The 20,503-nt window shown below is 25.9% G+C and overlaps 1 protein-coding gene across 4 annotated transcripts in view; it reads left to right on the forward strand.

Moving 5' to 3' along the window:
- Nucleotides 1-20,503, forward strand: part of LOC145833855 (uncharacterized) — a 75,850-nt gene that overhangs the window by 7,260 nt on the left and 48,087 nt on the right. For 2 of the 4 annotated variants that reach the window (XM_082941074.1, XM_082941075.1), the window contains exons 11-18: nt 189-289; nt 707-881; nt 2,326-2,408; nt 3,023-3,061; nt 4,400-4,560; nt 8,565-8,775; nt 10,484-10,604; nt 12,177-12,455. In XM_082941074.1, the coding sequence (XP_082797200.1) occupies nt 189-289; nt 707-881; nt 2,326-2,408; nt 3,023-3,061; nt 4,400-4,560; nt 8,565-8,775; nt 10,484-10,604; nt 12,177-12,455 (1,170 nt within the window). Of the gene's footprint in view, nt 1-188; nt 290-706; nt 882-2,325; nt 2,409-3,022; nt 3,062-4,399; nt 4,561-8,564; nt 8,776-10,483; nt 10,605-12,176; nt 12,456-13,193; nt 13,257-15,215; nt 15,354-15,756; nt 15,886-17,629; nt 18,874-20,503 lie in introns of those variants that run through there. The other 2 variants (XM_082941076.1, XM_082941078.1) reach the window with 2 other exon arrangements.

The following is a 20,503-nucleotide window of genomic DNA, read 5'->3' on the forward strand; positions in this document are numbered from 1 at the left end:
TAATCAAAAATTTAAAAATAAGTAAAACTGGAGTTTGCTTTAATTTTAAGTATATCTTTCTTTGGTAATTACAGAAGTTTACAGTAATATAACAACAAGTTTGAAAAATGGACCATTAAAACTACTACAAATTGTATCTTTTTATTTTGTTATTGTATATGTAGTTTAATAGCTTTATTACGTCACAGGAGACAAATTCAGCGGCAACAGGATTCAGTATTACGATTCAGGCGCGAACGATTTGTATCGCTACACCAACAACCACAACACGCATCTCCAGCCTGGGGAGGTTTGAATTTTTATATCAAACTTAATTTGGTTGGTATTTTCATATTAAAATAAATTGCAGTAAATCAATATCAAATCATCACTACTTTGTTCTGTGATTTAAATAAATATCACCTACAAAAAATTATTTGTTTCAAAAGCTCAATCGTTTTTGTAATGCTTAAATTATATCTAAGAAATTTACAGAACTTTTCGGGCATTGAAATATATCTATTAAAATCTTATGTTTGATACAAGTTTCCAATATAACAATACAAACTTTAGCAAATAAAAATAGCTATTTAAACAAGAATTATTACCTGTTATACCACCAACAGTAAAAAAGACCAGTTGTTACATACGACAGCAAAACATGTTTGATAATTTTTTAACACACTCTACACCCACACCGGCTGTAATAATTTTATACGATTTTTAGTGCGTGGGGAACGGCATGAAGCCATCGTTCGCGGACGACAGGATGTCCCGGATGATATTCAGGATGCTGGAACCGGAAGGAGGGTCCGCGCTGTTCACCATGCAGGAACACTTCCACCAGGTGGCGATGTCGGATCTGAAGAACGGAAAGTACATCCTCTTCTACTTCTTCACCGGTGAGTTGATAAAATTTGTCATTGTTTTAAAAATACTTTAAGTTTTGATTAATATAATGAAAAATAAGTTAATTTGTATATCCTATTCTACTTCTTCACTGGCAAACTGAAAGATTTTTTTTATTAAAGTTAAATTAGTTTATCAAAGGGTAATTTCTAAACTGATTGCCCGAAACAACTTTTTTTCTTTTTCAAATATTTATTTGTTTGATGTTTTTGGTAGTTTAATAAACAACTAACTATGACATACCATGACAAATCGGTTCCTAACATCTGTTCCAAAATAGACATTTACTTTTAAACATGAAAGACTTTGCTTATTTATTATATTTTTTAAGATGAACTAAGTTAGTTATGATTTAAAAAGACAGAGTATAATCTCTGAAACTTAAACTAATTAAAATTAAAAACATTCACTTGAATTTGTTTATGAAATTTCTAGATGAAAAAATAGTTAAAGTGTTTTTAGGAAAGAAAAAATTTTTCAAACAATTTTTTTTGTCTGCAAAGAAATATAATAATAAGAAATATAATAATTAAAAAAAAAATTAACTTTGTTTCTCTGTAAATCATAATAATCCGTTCATTATTTACTAATAATAAACAACTTTCTTTGATTTAAACTACTATTACAAATCTCCATTTTGCTAACTATGTTTCTTTATAACAAAGTTATACATAAAAGTTTTAAGAAAAAATAATGTTAATTTTGCTTAACAAAATTTTAACTTTAAATTTGTCATATCTAATTAGTAGGTTATATTTAATTGTATGTTAGCACTAAAAAACTGTTTCTAAAATTGTTATTGTGTAAAAAAGTGTGGTAAAGCAATTTTACAAGAACTTTAGATCGTTTTTAGCTGTTTTATAGTTAACTGTTAAGTTAGTACGTTTTATTTGCAAATGAAAATTGTAGTAACAAAATATTATTGTTTAGATGTTTCCTGTCACAAGAGTATATAAATAATAAACAATCTATGAAATACATGCTTATTTATTTGTTTTAATTAAGGAAAAGGTTACATTAAACTTACTACTTTTAAGTCTAATTTTAAACTTCTCTATTAGCGTATTATTGATGAACACATAAATGTGATATTTTTGTAAATGCTAATTAGATTAATATTTATCTAATTTGTTTTAATTTGTATTAAATTTTTCTCTAATATTAAGTTATCGATGATCAACTGTTGGAAATCTGCATAAGCTTTTCTAGTTTTACAAAATGTGCAATAAATACCTAAAAGTAAAATATATGGAAGTTTATACTACCAATATACTAAACACATCTATCTAAACTTTATTTCAACTTGTTTAAATTGTTACTAAAATTGTATAGATCTATTTATCTAAATAAGTCTTCACTTTACTATTTATTTTACTTTAAACCTATTTTTAAATTTTTAGCGTTTTTTATTCATTAAAAGCTTTAACTACTTTTCAGAGAACGGACTTATGCATAAGTATGTGCACGAAACAAACCCACTCACTTCAAAATTCCTTTTGAAATACGACTTCTCAAGCCAAGTAAGTTTCATAAACAATCTATATGACTTAAAGTTTCTGGTGGAATTTAGTTTATCAAGTCAAACAAGTTTTATAACCACTCTATGACCTAAAATACTCATTAAATGTGTGTCAGCACTGTGTAAACATGTAGTCATATAAAGTGTTTTAAAATTCCATTTAAGCCACGGTTATTTTTCAGCTAATTCAGTTTTGATGTAGAAAATATGTTCTTTCTACGTCATAGATAAATTTCATGTAGCTTTAAATATTTATACATACAATCGACACGCTCCAAATACTTATTTATATTTTCCCACATAATTTTGCTGTAGTAAATAACTGTTTTGGTTTAATAAAAGTTTTAGGTAGTAAATGCTACAAAAAATATTACACAGTACACATTTAATAAAAGATATTATACAATATTATTACAGTCAAAATGTGTTTTTTTTTAAATACAAGCTTAATTTACTTTATAAATCGCTTTTGATTAGTTTTATGTATTTCTTCAAAAAATTCATCGATTATATATGTTGTGGTTAGTTTTGAGAATTTAAATAGTTGCAATGTTTTTCTTACTTCGAAGTTGAAATAATTTTAGGCCATTATCAAACAAATTATGTTTTTAACAGATAGAAGGAAAAATATTCAGCGTTTCATACACCGATGAGGTAAGTATTATGACGTCATAATGTAGTAATTTCAACTTGTGACGTAGCATATATGGTATGCTTGCTAGTGTTTTCTCTTAACTATAGCTCGATATCAAATATTTCAATTTAGTAGTAAGAATTTGTTTATTTCAAATCTTATATGAATTAATAAATTTATTAGTATAGTTATAGGTTACAGAAGTTATCTTAATTTATAAAACTGGTCATATCTTGTGTGTGCTAACAATTTCTCTTGGAAAAAAAATATTATGCTACTAATCGTGTTATAATACACTTTCACATTTTAAGCTTTCAACTACAAAAGTACAAGCAAACATTGAAACAAATAAAAACATACTATACTACTAGTATTTCTAAACATTGATATACATGTATATATTAACATAAATAGAACTTAAACAAAAACAGGAAAAATTAAATCTTTTTGTTAATTTTCACAGATATAAAACTGACACATACACTATATAAACACTTGGTTATATTCCCAAAAGTTATACAAGTATTTCGGAAAGGCACTAACTTAATAAAGCTTTTTAAACTATAGTATTTTATATACACTTCCTACTAAATTATACCCTTCAAAATTTTCACATGCTATGCCTCAAAGCATTTTCTCACCAACAAAATTTTTATAGTAAACTTTACGCACACGTTATAAATATCTATTTGTATTGCCAATGATAACGCTCCCTTTTTAAGTAATCTTTAAAAACTTTCTAAAAATGCCATCTAACTGATAAGAGCTTTTGATAAGGTCAAAAGTTTTGACAATATTTGCTTTGAAATATTTACCATAAAAACCTTTTATTCCACTGATAACGTTTGTTTTGGAAAAGTTTTGATTTCTTTTACTTTTTGGAAATACAATGCAAACGTAGTGTTATTTGTTTACACTTGCTAGAGTTAGTTTCTTTCACTCACGTTTTTTTAAAGCTTCAACTCGTCAAAAAATACTTTATTTATTAACTCTGTGTTCATAAAACTTTAAGTAACAAAGAATTGACAAAACCATAAAAACAATGAAAGTTTATTAAGTGATTTGCCTTAACTTTGTTGTACTTTCTGTTAAGTTTTTTATTTGCTAAAAAACTTTAAAGCTATATAAATAAGTTGACAGGGCCACCTAGTAACAAATAAATATGACACATACTAATAGCCCATTCTTAATACCATAATAATATTAAAAGTTCAATATATATTTATAGTGACAGGGCCAATATAATTAATATAATTAATAGTAGTATAATTAATAGTGGGTAATAACCACTGAGTACAATATATACCTGATAGCTCACTTTTACTAACATATTATTATTTACATGTTTATTTTAACAGGGTCTTCTAATAACTACCGAGTACGACACCTTCATGATTGCCCACTCATACTGTCACGCCCACATTCATTGTGGGGATTGCAACATGGATCCCAGCTGCCGATGGACCTCAGATTTCAAATGCGTGGCTAACGAGGACCAGGACTTCAATATCGATGATTAGTTAGTTTTGTAAAATAATTTTTGCTATAACTTTTTGTTTAAGTTTTTTGTGTGTTTAAAATGTTATTAAATTAGCAGCTGTAACTTAAATTCGTGGTTAATTAATTAAATTTGTTTTAGTTGTAATATAAACTAATTCGATAAGAGTTGTATGTTTCTTGATGAGAAACTGCCATAAACTTATGTAAGATTTATAAGCTTTTTTTACTGTAAAAACCCAAACTTTTTTTATTAGTTCAGCTGTTTACAAAAAAGTACTGAGTTTTAACTTTATACATGCTTTGAAATTTATAAAAACTTTGGTTTCACTAAAATCCACATTCAAAGACTAAAAACACGTAAACACCATTTTAAAACCATCCGTCCAGAAAAAATAATTGGAATATTGCTTGACAACAAACAAGTTAATTGGAATATTGCTTAACAACAAACTATACGCTTCATGGGTTTACGAAAACGGAAGTTGTTTAGCAACAAAGACTTGTTTGTTGAGAGTCTTTTTTATAAACTAATGCGATTAAAAATCTTTGTCGGAAATACTAAACTTTTAAAATAGTTAAGTTTTTTTAATGCAGTATTCTTAGGAAGCACTAAAATTTACAAGAAAAGTGCTACGCGTGAGATTTATTTTAATACAAAAACTTTTGAATTAAAAATGGTTTAGTGTCATATTTTTTGTTTAAATTTAGTCGAAAACGCGTTTAAATTTTAAATAAAAGTACGCACTGTAAAAAAAACAAATGTAATACACGTTTTTATTTTAATGCCTTATGAAAAAAACATGCTTAAGCTTTTTAGGTTTCTATCTTAAAGTAATCCTTGTTATTTTTAAGAAGTTATTGTCAGTACTCAAAAACAAACATTTCAATTTATTGACTTTTCCACTTAATGTTACTAAAAAACTTCCAGTAAAAGTTATTATTAAAAGTTTTCTAGAGAAAAATGTTAATACTTATAACTATCTAAAAAACACGGTGTTTTTTGTGACCATTTGAAAAACATGAAAATGCTTTCACAAAAATCAAAGCGATTTGTATTTTTGAGAAAGTTTAAAACGTACGTAATGTTTGTTTACTAACAATTGCCCTTAATGTTGTGGGAAAACAAAAAGAAAGATTATACTTAAAGTAAACAAGATTCATTTCAACGATTTCAGACAACACTCTGCAAAATAAACTCTAAATCACCATATCAGAGGACGAAAACTAGACGTAAAATAAACAAATGTATTCACGTACGTTATTTTTGTTTTGGGGGCATTATATTGTTTAGGTTGTAAGGATTAAAATCAATCTTACTTATCTTGTGTAGAAATTTTGGTTACAAACACACAAACCAATTCTTCTTATCTCGTATTGTAAACCGGAAAACTCAGAAATAAACCAGACAAAAAAGTGCACTGACGGAAAGGATTATTAACAGTTTGAAAAAGAATCAACTGTATTAATATTTACAAAGTACACGAAGATAAAGCTTATTTAGTTTATTTGCAAAAGCGTACTAGACGTTTGTTTGATCATACTGATTTTTATCTCTATCTAAGATAATCGCTTATCTAAAGCACACAAGTTTTCAATCAAAAAGTGCGCTTAGGTGGACATAAAATAAAAATGAGTCTGTTCACTTAACTTTTATTTACACAATGTGAAGTTAGTAGCTGAGCAATAGGATTGCCAACATAAAATGCTTAAGTTTTTATGAAGTTTTTTATGTAGTAAAACTATTTTACATAATTTATACGCTATAAGTAGCAAAACTTTGTAGGTTTACTAATTTATTGTTAAAAATAATGAAGTTAGCTGAAACACTTTCCTATATTTCAACTAAAAGATTAAACTAATTTGTTTTAGCAAACTAGTTAATATTAAACTCTTTGTCTAAAACTAACAAAGAATAACAAAACAAAGCTTATAATCCATACAAATTGAATTTATTAAGCAGACAACTTGCTGTGCGGAAATGCTAAAACTAGTGTTTTACATTAGAACAAAATACAGACATAATTTATCAGTTTTATCTCGTATGATTTAATTTAATTTAAATTAATTTACATTTTGTTCTTTTAATTGACCAATTTATCATATGCTTTGTATTGATGATATTAGCTATCTGGTTTAATTTTTCTATAACAAGTCACAATTTGTATTAATGTTTAATGACTTTTTAATCAAAATTTTTTAATGAAAACTTTAAACATCAAAACAATTAACAAAAAAATGGTATCTTTCAAAGTTAACATTGTTCGTATATAACTAGTCTTTTCTATAAGTGAAAGTGTTTATTATTAAGCTGCTATAAGCAAGTACTGTATAAGATTTTTACATGTTCACATTGTATAATCCTTGTTTTTGACAACCTTGTCACAAAGTTTATTGATTGATAACTTGTAAATCTTCTTAAATCTACTTAACTTTACTATAACAAAGTTTTACTAATAACATGGTTTAAACTGCTTAAGTGAACATACGTCAAAAAAAAAGTTTTTTTTACTAAAAAAAAAACTATCTTCTTTATTGTTTCCATAAAAAGCATGCTCCGTTTTCAAATTTAATACTAAAACAAATTACTTTAAAACAAAATTCAAGTTGTTTATAGCTTAAAAACTTTTGTATATTGCTTGTTAGTTGTATGAAGTAATAATTAAGCATAGTTAACAAAATCTACTATTAAACAACTTTATGGATGGTTTTGTAATAATAAGTTTTAAACTGGTTTAAGTAGATTATCGTGCTTTAACTTTATTATAAATAAAATATAGATGCATTAATATATAGTTCTTAGACCAGTAAAAACTGCTAGATAATTTAATTTGAATTATGTGTGTCAAATTGTAATTTTCTAATATAGAGAAAAGAAATTAAGCAGGGAAAATGTATTTTAATGTGTTTTTTTAAACTTAAAAACATAGTTGTAAAGCTCTAAAACAATAAAGGAGACTTTAGTTTCTAAGACCGCTTAACTAGATCTACCTCGAGACGAAATGTAATCTTATAAGTTGTAACGACTTTCTCACTTATTCACCAAGCACGTGTAATGTGTTTGCCGAGAAATAGTCTGATTGTGACGTAATAAACAAACTTCTTTATGACGTATACAAACATCAATGACTGGTGTGTAATGTGAGGTTCAATCAATAGTTTGACCACAGATTTGACTAGTATTGTATTGTTAGTATGAATGCCCTGCCATTAAAAGCAAATTTTCTAATATTTATTTATTTGTTGTTACAAAAATACTTTTTTTGTTTTACACTGATGTCATATTACGTGTACGTCTTATGTATTGGTTTTTATTCTATTTTTGTGGAAAAAATTGAGTTGTTATTTTAACATTTTAATGTTTCAAACAAGTATCAATGACTAGTTTAATTTAAGGTTCAATAAATAAATTGATCACTGATTTCTATTGTTTGTTACCTTATAGTGACTTGCAAGTATTGATTTGTTTGTTGTTATAAGCTGAAGTGCTTTTTGTTTGTTTTAATCTAAATCGTTCTACGTGCATTGAACGTATTTATTGGATTTTGTTCTATTTTTGTGGGATTATTGAAGCTTAATCTAATAAGATACACAAAATGTTTTGTTTACCACAGGATAATAATACATTCTAGATTGCTTTAAAAAAAACTCACATTATAACTATTATCAAACTATTTTTATACAATGTAAAAAAAACAACTCATGATAAGTAATACGTTGTACAAGCTATTTTTTAATTAATTAACTACATTAACAAGCGTTTGTAACATTTTGTTAAAGGTCTGACAAAAGTTGTGGAATAAATTCAAATTTTATTACGTAGCTAAAAATATGAACCTATTTTAAACTACAAAGCTCGTTAATATATATCGAGTAAATATGTTAAGTCTTAAATTTTAATTTGTATTCTAATTTATAACAGTTTCTGTAAGATTTTTTGAAACTTAGTTATACTACTTAACTTATAGCTGAAAAATAAGACTTGAACTATAAACTTAATTTTAAACTTAATATATTTTTTAACAGCTATTGCGGCACCAACAACTTGCCGGTCCGGTTCAACGGAATCGACGTGTCAGGAACAAACGTCAGCATCAACCTGCTCAAAACAAAAGTGGACAACAAGGTGAGACCGGACGGTTTGCTGGCGAGGACATACGACAACGACATTGTGCTGTTGGACCAGAAAAATTTGCCAATCAACATCACAGCCGACACCAAGATCATACCGTACGACGTGAGTTTTTGTACTTGTGGTAAAATAAATAAGACTTGTATATTAAACTGATTCAGACTCACTATTTTGGTCGAATCATACTTTTGGAAGTACTTATACCTTACTGTTAAATAGTTATTATAAAAGCTACTATAAATAAATTTAATCAGTTCCCAAAACTTGCTTATCAGCATCACAGCCGACACCAAGATCATACCGTATGACGTTAGTTTTGAAATGTAGTAGGTAATTGTGGCTTGTTTAATTAAATATTTTGGTCAAATAGTAGAATAGAAAAGAACAAAGTTTTCAATGTCGTTAACAATTGTTTTGGCAGTTCACTGGTAAAAAAACTTTATAACGATTAAAAAAAGTAAGTTTTTCGATGGTACCAAGCTAATACCATATGACATGAGTTTAGTATTTATACTTAGTGGTAAAAAACTATAATATTTAAAAAAATATTTTTAAAGAAAATACTATTTTCTTATACTAATAGCTTACTACTTATGGCTTATAATCAATAAATTAAAGCGTTACGTTTATAAAACAAGTAATTTGGTAATTACAATAAATTATTATTACTCTAAGCTATTGTGAATAGACAGAAAATAAGCTTATTTGAATTGTTTTCGTATATTATGTACAGTATTTTGCAACACGTATTCATTTAAGTTCTGTATAGTTTAATAAACATTTTAGTTAAAAACCTTTGTTCTAAATAATACATACATTTACATGTAAAAAGGTCATGATGATTTTCAAGTTTTTAATAAAATTTAACAACGTTTATATAAATCGTATTTACAATAAAGCAAATCATCAAAGAGAAATTAAGTAAAACAACATTTCAAGTTTTATAGTCTTCTTTGTTATTGGTCGTTCATACATAAAAACTTATTTTACAAACTATTAAGAAAGTAAAACAAACTTGACTTAGTCAAACTATTCTCACACAAACAAAAGGTTTAACAGTTCAAAAAGCGGTCATAACTTTCTGATGTTAACAAGCATTAAACTGAACGAAAGTTTGCATATAACAAGTCAAGCGTATACTTTAAATTGGCAGACGGTTCTGCGTGACTGCATATGACAATTGACTATTATGAATGAGTTATTTTTAAGAGTTTGCGAAAGCTCTTTAAGTGTAATGTTATTTCGGTATACTTTGTTTGAATATAACTATTTTAAAGGTAAAATAAATGTTAAGCAAATAAAATGATATCAGTTTGTAGGGTTGTTTTTAGATACTGACATTCAAATAAAAGTTAGATGAACTAATTTGAGCTTGTTTAGGCATTCATTTAAACAATTTTTTTGGATACACACCAAATTTACAATTGTAGTATTACTGTATTTTTTTAATAATGATTGATTTAAGAAGTATATTAAAAATAGTTATTTTTGTATTGACATTTAAAAATACAATTTGTTGCTTAACAAACCAATTTCCGCTTGTAAAGCTTTCCCTATAATAAAAATGTTTTAAAGTAGTAAAAAACTCTTTTTGTTGTATAAAAACTAACTTTTTTATCTTATGCTTATAGTTTTATTTTGCATTTCATTTGTAAACATTAATTCAAAAATCACAAGACATTATGACTGTGTGCTGGACTAGTTTAAAAAAAAAAAGATACGTAAAAGCTAATAATTAGGTTTATTAAAAAATTGTCCATATGTAATCTTAGTTTTTTTTTATATTTGTAATTATTTTAAGTTGTTTTTATAGATGAGTGCAGTCAAACAAACATTAGCTGCCGGACAAAAGTACTCAATTCATTTCAACTTCATCTTGGGAGTAGCTCTTTCTGAAGAAGGTCTAAACTATAGAAGTGCTTCATTTGAAACTGGTAAGTTAATTTTTGCAACTATAATGTAAGAGGCTTTGGAACATGATAAGTAAAAAGATTAGAGTACATTGATACCTTAACAACTTGAGTTTGTGTGTGTTGCTTAAAGGGTTTAGTTTAGTTTTCAATATCAAATTTTTTCTAGTTTGTCTTTAAATGTTTGTGAGAAAAAGTTTGATAGAAATAAACACAGCACAAGTTTGATTTATACAGCTAATGTTCAGCTACTTTATATAAACAACTGCAAAACTTTGCTTATAATTTAATACTAAGTTTTACTCTAAGTACAGAGCTTAGAAATAATTAAACTTTTAATTGGCTTATAGAAGTCTTTTTTTTTTTCATTGAAGCTATTTTTTCCTGTTTATAGTTTTTAAACAAAGAATTTCTAAATTTTATACAACTAAAATTTTTATAACTAAAACTTGATCTTAAAGATTTTGATGGACGTATCAAACTAATAAAAACAGTGGAAAATTTTCATTTAGTCTGGAGTCTAGACTAACAAATATTGATAAGAATACGATAGTAATTTGCTTTGTAAAACTTGCGTAGTTAATAAATTAAGAAAAGAATTCAACTTTATTGTAATCTTTGATCGTGTGATTAATAAGTTACTACGCTCGTTGAATAACTAGTTATTGTATTTGAATAAAAAAATTCAAGAGTTTAGTCAGATAATTTTTTACTGAAACTAATTTAGATTTGAAAGTATGTATTAAAATTGTCATTTATTTTTTTCTAAGTGTTTATTCAAACTACCTAAACCAACCTTCTATTTTTAAAAGTTAAGTAGTTTGTGTATGCTCACATAAATTTGTTATTTAGTTCAGTTATTTGAAGTAAGTCTGTCAGTTAATTTAAGAAACTAAAAGTTGAATTCACTTTATAATTTGTATTCTTTTCATATAAACTTTGTATAGTGAGAATATTCATGAGAGTATAATATTGTTTTGTACATTATAAAAAAGTTGCTTTGATTGATCACAACTTATGACTTAAATTGTTTAGTTCTCCAAAACTGTTCTTTTTAACAAAATCTGTGGTGCAAAGTTCTAAATTTACCTTGTATACAAAAATAGACAATAAACACATATTAAATATTGGTTTCTTAATAAGCTGTTGTATAATTTCATTTATTAATAGTTTTACGGCTATAAACGTCCTTGGTATAACAATAAGCAAAAAATAAAACTAAGTAAAAGTTTTATTTGTTCTTTTAATATTGAATGACAAACAAGTAATTCTGTAAAAAAATATTTTAACTTTTAAAGCTTTGTTAAACTAGGGATTTTTAGTTTATCTATAAGTTTTACTCTTCAATATTTTTAAAATAGAGGTATAACAATATGTATATTTATTTTATATTGAATATTTCAATAGAGCTAACGTAACTTAGTACACACATATATTTATAAATATATTATATAAAGAAATCTGTTTCTTTTGTGAAAGCCGTAATAATTTTATTGATAGTTTTATTAGTAAATGCTAACACAACAAAAAAATAACCTTGTACTTACAAAAAATATGAAATATGTGTTTTGATCAAAGAATAATTATTTTTTTTAGATCTCCCGCAACCGACCGACATCCATACATCTAGTTCCTACCTCGGAACCGAAATCACGTGGCAGTCAAATAGCCAATCAGCAGAAGATAAAATCAAAATAACCAATCAGAATTCAGATGTCGTCAGGAGCGTCAATATCAAAAAAGTCCCCGACCAGAAAAACAAATACCTAGTTCAGGGGTTGAAACCTTCAACACCTTTCACCATTGAAATTGTTTCGACGTCCGCTCAAGGTATTGCATCTCTGTCAACTACCGCAGAGTTCACCTCTGCTTCCGGTTAGTATTGTTACGTCATAAATGTTTAGCCGAGTATGATGTGACCTCATAGTAGTTGTTATCGTATAAGTTAGTTAATATGTGATTGGTAAAGTGTATATGAAAGTTACCTGATGTTGAAATTGTTTTTGTGATCACTTTGACGTCATATTAGTTAGTGAAACATTCGAATGCCGCTTTTTAAATGTTGTAAGTAGTTAAAATTAGCAAAACTTTATCGAAACTTAGTTTAGTCATTTAGGTTTGAGCGTCATTTATTGAAAGAAATGGAGTTTATGAACTTTAAATAGTTTTTCCTTGTGTTGTAATGTTAACCTTATGATTAGTTGCAACATAAACTATACAAGGTAAAAAATTGTTTAACTGAAAAATAAATGCTTGTTGTTAAAAATCTAGCTTTAATTAGTTTAACTGTTTGGGTCTGCTTTGATTGTTAGAAAAAGATGGTTGTTTGATTTAATTAGAAGTAGATATCGTTATATAACTAGTTTTAATTAAAACAGGTTGAGTAATTTTTAAAATAAAAATATTGTTTGTGTTTTTATAATAACATATAATTTAATATTATTTCCTTAATCTAATACTTTAGCATTATTTTGCAAACATTTTTTTCACTAACTTTATGTGAAGTGTATCAAACGTAAAAGAAAATGTATCAATATTATTCTTTTTTAAACATAACACATTGTTTTTTATAACTTTGCATGTTACTAGCTCAGAGTTTGTTTTTAATTTTAGAAAACAAAGAAGTGAAATCTTTGACAACTCAAAGTGCAAAATCTCAGCTAAAAAGCAACACAAGTAAGATAATAAAATCTGTACTTTTATTTTCAATAAAATCAATTACATTCAAACAATGATTCAAAAATTTGTTTTGTTATGACTTGAATTTGTAACATTTTTTAAGCCTAGTGCACTTTGTTTATAAATCAATAAATTTAGATAACATCAATCTCTTTTTTTTGTTTTTTGTTTGTGTCATGCACAACCTCATAGTGGAATACCAAAACATTTTTATTGTTTTTCTCATTTCATTTAAATGTACACACATACAGCAAAAACTTCTTCTACAACTGACACTATAACATCAACTACAATGAAAACACTAGTTATAAGAAGAAACAACAAACTAGAACCAGAAAATAATACTGTTGTAAAAAATCAAAAAACGAGTCAAGGTAAAGGCCTATATCGAAAATTAGATCAACATAAACTTATGCTTGAAACTAAAACTTCAAGGTGTTTTTTGTGTAATCTAGAAAGGATAGCTTTCTACACTTTCGCACAAACTACTCACTCTTGTTTAAATTATTCATTATGATTTTTTGGTTTTGACGTCTAAGCAAATACTGACTTGAGCTTTAATGGAAATGTTGATTTTTACTGTACTGTTTTCTCTGTTTTATCGAGTTGTTTTTATTTGATAACGTAAGAGAAATTTATTTAATTGCTTTTTTTTTAATTTTATTTTGTGTAGATAAGAAAGTTTTAGATTGAAGTATTTTTTATCTATCAGTACAAAATTTTTATTAATTTAAACTGATTAATAACAAACTAAAATAAATAAACTTATTATAAATGTAACATTTTTCTAATTTTAAAGTGAATTTTTGCATCTTAAAATTTACAAACTTTCTTACGAATGCTTATGTATTCAATGAGACTAAACTGTTCAAAAAGACAAAAACACAGTTCAAGGTTAAATATATTTTAAAGCACTAACTTTCGCCTACATACTTAATACTAAAATTGTGGTCATTGCTGGAAAAATAAAAGTGTTCTTTCTAGAATAGACAGCTTTTAAACGCTCTTGTATAAATAATTCAAGATAAGTTTCTTTTTATTACGTCAAGAAGTCGTTTTAAGTCTGGCTTGTTTCAAAATTGAAGTTTGAACTTCAACTTTATTGATTTAATTTTATTTGAAACTTGGTTGTAAACTATTTTTTGTAAGCATTTTTTTCTTTTTCAAATTTAAATCCATAATTTGAAACGTTGCACTTTAACACCTATTAGCTATTTTGTCATAGTTTTTTACTGAAAAATCTTATTAACTGTATACTTAAAAAGTTATAATTTTTTTTTATTATTTTTAAAATGTCACTACTGTTTTTATTTTTAAAAAACAACCACAAAACTAAATTTACAACTTAATATAGAAAAAAAATGTGTTAAAACATGTATTAATGTATATTATTTTGTTAAGTATTACACAATTATTTGATTTTTTACTACATTTTATTTAAAACCATGCCCTTTCCTTGTATTTTTATGTTTATACTGATAAAAAATCATGTGATAAACTAAAATGTATTTATTATTTATTACGTTTCGTAGTTTTTATCATGTAACAAAATTCATCATAATCATTTTTTCATTTTCACAATTGCATGTTTCTAATCAAATTTATGAACGTTTTTATATTAATATCACGAATAGAAAGAATAATGATATCAGATTTTGCTTAATTAATTTGCATTAATTATACTTAGAATGATAGAATTAGATTATATTGCATGAAACATACACTTAAAATAATTTATCACTGTTTATTTTTTTTTTTTTTGTGTTTGTTAAGTAGTTATTTTCTGAATTAGTGCTTTTTTATTTATATTAATTCTTTTATTTTTAACACAGAAAATTAAACAATAAAATAACAAAATTTACTTTAGTTTCATTTGTTGGTTTCATAAAACAACAAGTTTGAATAAACATCTATCTATAAAAATTTGTTAATTAAAGTTGTTGTATAAATTTACAGATACCGGAGTTAATTACGCATCTGCAAATTCGTCCTTACAAGTTGTACTTATTGTTTTCATTGTTCTTTTAGTATTTGCAGTAGCAATACTTGTCAACAATGCCAGACTCGTTGGTGGAAATACAGTCCATATCAATGGTAACATTAGTATTTCAATAATTTCTTGAAATTAAAAATATTGTTTGTACAAAAAATTGTTATTGCTCTTAAGAATATAAGTATGGCAATGCTATCAAAACAAAATAGGTCATAGCATAGTTAATTATAACTTTTTTAAAGAAAATCTACACAATCAAGTGCCCAATTTTGATTATAATATTTTTTTATACTAAAGTACTAACTTTAAAGTGGCTAATATATTATTTATTTTCATTTTGAAATGACAATAAAAGAAAAATATTTTTATTAACAATGCATTTTTTCTTACGGAACACAATAAAAAAGTTGCCATATAACCTAGAGAGCATTTAATCTAAAAATGAAGATTCATCGAAAGTAAAGTCTTTGCTTTACATTGAATAATAAATTTATTCTTATTCAGTTAAAGACACATACGATGGAAATGAAGATGTAAAACCAAGGAGTTTCATTCTGAACAGAGTCGGATTTTTATTTTTAAGGAAACAAAAGAACTCCGTGTCTTCAATAGGCACTGATAGCACAAATAATCGTAAGTTTAATTTAACAACTTTAATAGCTCTTTTGACAATTACTTTAAAAAGGTAAATACTCAAAAATAACTTTTCATGTAAATAATTTGTCACATCGTACAAGTTTTTTATAGAAGAAAAAAATTAAAACATATAAACTAAATGTGGTTATTTTAGTAAACAGTAATTCAAATTAAATTCTTGTAGAACCTAACCAACCAAGCTCCCGTAAGTTGAACGCTTTTAAATAAAGTTTTGTAATTTTATTTATCTACTAATGTACCAGTTTTCACAATTATGTTTGCATGTAGGTTAGAATTTTCTGTCATTGATCAGAAAATTTTGAAAGCTAGTATACTTTTAAATAAAGTTACAAGCACTTTATGAGTTTATTTTTGTTTTTATAACTAAAAAGTAATTTTTAGGTAAATAGAATAAAAAGTAGTAAAAACTTATCAAAAAAAAAATTACAAAAATAAACACTTTTTGTTATGTATTACTTTTTTGAAAGCTAGATTTTAGTATGCTTACAAAAAATTTCTTAGTACATGAAATATGGATGGTTTAAGATTTTAAACAAATCACAACAACAAATAGATACATTAAAATATAATTTAATAATTTTTTGCTGATTTTTGTAAATAAAAATGAATTTAATGAATAGAAAACCCTCATTAAAATGTGTAAAGCTTAAAGTTTAGTATAAAGTGGCATAAAACTATGACTAATTCTAACATTTGTGCTATAGTTCTTGTCAAGGTGCTTATTTTGTTCTGAATATTGAAAACTAAATACTTTTTGTTCCAATTATATTTGTAAAAACTCACACCGATTTTATATCAATTACTTTTTTAAATATTTTTTTGTTTCAAATTGATATGATGTTACAAGTACTGATATAAATTATGTTTAAGCTTTTCAGTTACTATTTGGTTAGTTTTATAGCTATAAACAATAAGTTTTCAGTTTTGTACTTAAACCGTTTTAAAGGTAATTATAAAACTGTATTGACCATAATTAAAACTTTTTCAAAATAACAATATATACAAAACAGTATAATTAGTTTGAAACTATATAATGAGTAATTTTACTGTCATAATTAAATTAAATGTTCATAATGATTTGCAATTGCACAGTAAACGAAATGCTAAACATTATGTGTTAATAATTAGTTTTTACGCTTTATTTTTAACACTAATCAAAAAAAACTTATTTCTTTATATTTCTTTATAAAATAACTTCTTAAGAATTGTGTTTTAGCACCTATAATCCTTAAATATAAAGTAAACTTTTGCTATTGATTTATAAGTTGTCAATCAAAATTTTATAAATTAGTCTAAAATTTCTTCGGTTTTCAATCAATTTTAGTATCTAAAAAAAAAAGCTTTTATACTAAGCTAAGGGTATACAAAAGTTAAAAAATGGTTTTTGGAAATAATGATTTTATATTGTTTTTTTCTTGTTTTATAGTTCCTGCAGTTTAAAACCTTAAAGACTACAGAAGATTAGTCAGGATTTTTAGTTCTTAGAGTTTATTACTGTAATCTTCCTACTTGAATTTAAGCAAAATGCTGTTAATTATAACTTTTAAAGTATAGTTTAAAGAAAAAGTACTATCGACTATAAATTTTTCTAAAGATTTTAACAGTTTTTAAATGGAAATAATTTTTTTTAAACAAAATTTAAGCTTAAACTATTATTTTTAACAAAATCATTAATGCATTTTGTTCAACAAAAAAGTATTAACTGCCTTTTTTTTTACAGCATCGCCAACTACCCCTCTCAGGTCGCAAGTAAGCAAGTCCCCTAAACAATCACCTAGCAACAAAAAGTCGCCTAGCAACAAGTCCGACAAGCACTACGTGGTTACCATGTCTGAAACGGACGGATCCCTGTACAAGAAGGACCTCATCAGGGAAATGTCTCTCAAAATAAGGGATTCCCCCAAACGAAAGGGTAGCGACAGTTCCGGGTTCCTGAGGCCATCCCCCAGAAATTCCCCATTGAGAAAAGCGAAGGATGTCAATTGGGAGTCTCCGAGAAATTCCCCAATTGTGAGAAAGCCGCCGAAGATGAACTTGTACGAGGAGATAGAAGATCCGAAAGGCGAAGATCAACAAAGTGGGGATCTGCTGAAGTCGATTCAGGAGGAGATGAAGAGTCCTGGGAGAGGGAAAACCCCCAAAGTTGAATCTGCTGACGGGAAAACTCCCGATTTGGAAGATCCGAAGGGAAACACATCTAAGGCTTGAAAACTATTTCGTTGAAAATATAACATTTTTATCTTTTATGTTTATGGATTTTTTTCTAGGGTCTGGGCAATACTTTGTACGTTTCATATTAGGTTCTTTTTTAATATAGGCATGACATTTAAGTCGGAAGACATTGTTCAAGAATATATTTCAACGAGTCTACACTTTGTGTATAAATTATTATAAAAATTACGTTTGTAATACACAAAACTAAAAGACTATCTAAATTTTAAAGTAAATATCCTACACAAATGTCGATTCTTGCTTTGTTTTTTTTTTTTTTTTTTTATTTTTGCAGTCACAAAACAATCATTGTGTCATTTGAGTTTTGAATTATTTCTGTTTTGTGTCTGAATATGGTAAAAAGCTAAAGTTTTGTTATATGTCTGAACTTCTTTTTTGCACAGAGTTTAAAAAATTCACAGGATTTGAATTAAATTTTAATATGAATTACATAGTTAATAAAATGTGGTTATAAACGATTGAAATTGTCAATAAAACGTTTAAATGTATTAGGAAATAGCTTCAATCTTTTCAAATTGTTTAAAGGTAGCAAACAATTCACTTTTAATTGCTAGGAAGTGATTGGATTGCGTAGTTAAATGTCGGAAAAATTGTTTGATTTTTGACATTTTCTCTTATGTTTTCTGGTTATGTTTAAGTTATTAAAAACTATATTTTAAACACTTCTGCAACTTAGTTTGAATTTAAATTTAGAATAAATTTAAACCTGCCGGATTAAAAAACTTTAATTTGTTACAAATATGGACTTTAACTTTTCAATTTCTTAGTTTTGTTAATTAATGTTGTTTTAATGTGTAATAATTTTTTTTCGAGCTGTGTTAGAATAATAAACACTGAGCTTACAACAAAAATGTGTTTATTTTTACTGCATGTCAGCTAAACTAAAAGCTGTTAATAAGTTGTTCCTTAGATTAACTTCTTAAACGAATTCAAAAAGATTAATAACTCTTAGAATTTAAGTAAGTTTTTGAATATCATAAGACTAGTTTTTTTAACTTACTCAAAAGTAAAGTTTTCATTAAACGCACGTTTTTTGTTTTAAAACAAGTTTTTCGGTTTGACTTTTCTTCAAATAAAGGTTATTGTAGAGATAAGTATATTTAGAGAAACACAGAAAACTTACCACAACTATAAAATATCGATGCTTATTTGGTAACAACAATTTTAAATACGTATTACAAATCATTGGTATTAATCATTTTCTCATATTGTTTAGTAAACGTCTGAACATTTTAATTCTGAACAAAGTTTGAGTAATTAGTCGAATAAAATGACTGAATATTTTAGATATAAAACGTTTTAAAGTTTACGACTAAAGTGGTAATAGGTAAAGGAAAAAATAAGTTTTGTAATCCAGCAAATTCTTTAAAGACAAAACTCATTTTAAATTCAAAAATTTCTGAACTTTTGTTTTTACGAGGATGAATACCAAAGTTATTTAGTATAATAAAGTAAGAATTAAAAGTAAAGTTTCTTAAATCTTTGAATTAAGATAAAATAATAACTTTAAATGGCTTCAAATTAAAAACCGCTAGATTTTGAGCCAAAAAACAAAACAATAAAAATTATATTTTAATTTGAAAACTGTTCAACTTTCTTTCATTCTTACAACTATAGTTCTTATTAATTTGTTTTCAAAACTTAATTTTACATACATTTTTTCAATTCAATTTGTTTTATTTTTAAAGTAATACAGTTTTAGCTACCTAATTTTAACAGTTTTGTTTGACACTAATTCATTTTCAAAATGATCAAAAAATGAAAGTTGAAAACTATCAGCATACATAAAAGAACATATGAAGTATTTAAACAAAATCAACTATTTTAAGTGCACTCAACACATCCTAAACTTAGTTTGAAGTTTGAACTTTACATACCACAACACTCTAGCATGAACCGCAATACAAATGAGCTTAGGAAACATGAGTTGATTTTATTTTAAAAAAGTAGTATGGTACATAAATACTGTATTGTAATTTAAATTTGTTTTTTTTCAGTTTAGTAGTTTGCAGCTCTCAAATCGAGTAAGTTTGAAAAAAATAAATTGTTTTATGAATATATACTTTTTAAAGCACTGTAAATCCTTACAAATTCACACATTTCTTATAGTTAATTATAAAGTAAAATACTTTAGGGGCAAAAATGACATTTTAATAATAACTTAAAATGTTTGCATATATCTGTTCTTGAGTAAGATCTGCTAAAAATAATATTAAAATATTTTTACACTTGGGAATAAAACTTAGATTTTATTTTGAATAAAAAATTTAAGTAATTAAATTTTAGTTTTTTTTTGTTTTTTACTTGTATAATAAAACAAATGTTTAAGCACTGCTTTGGTTTATTACCGGTTTCGGTGAGC

The sequence above is a fragment of the Thalia democratica genome, chromosome 4 (assembly GCF_965202585.1).
Source record: "Thalia democratica chromosome 4, ktThaDemo2.hap1.1, whole genome shotgun sequence".
In the NCBI taxonomy this organism is placed as follows: Eukaryota; Metazoa; Chordata; class Thaliacea; order Salpida; family Salpidae; genus Thalia; species Thalia democratica.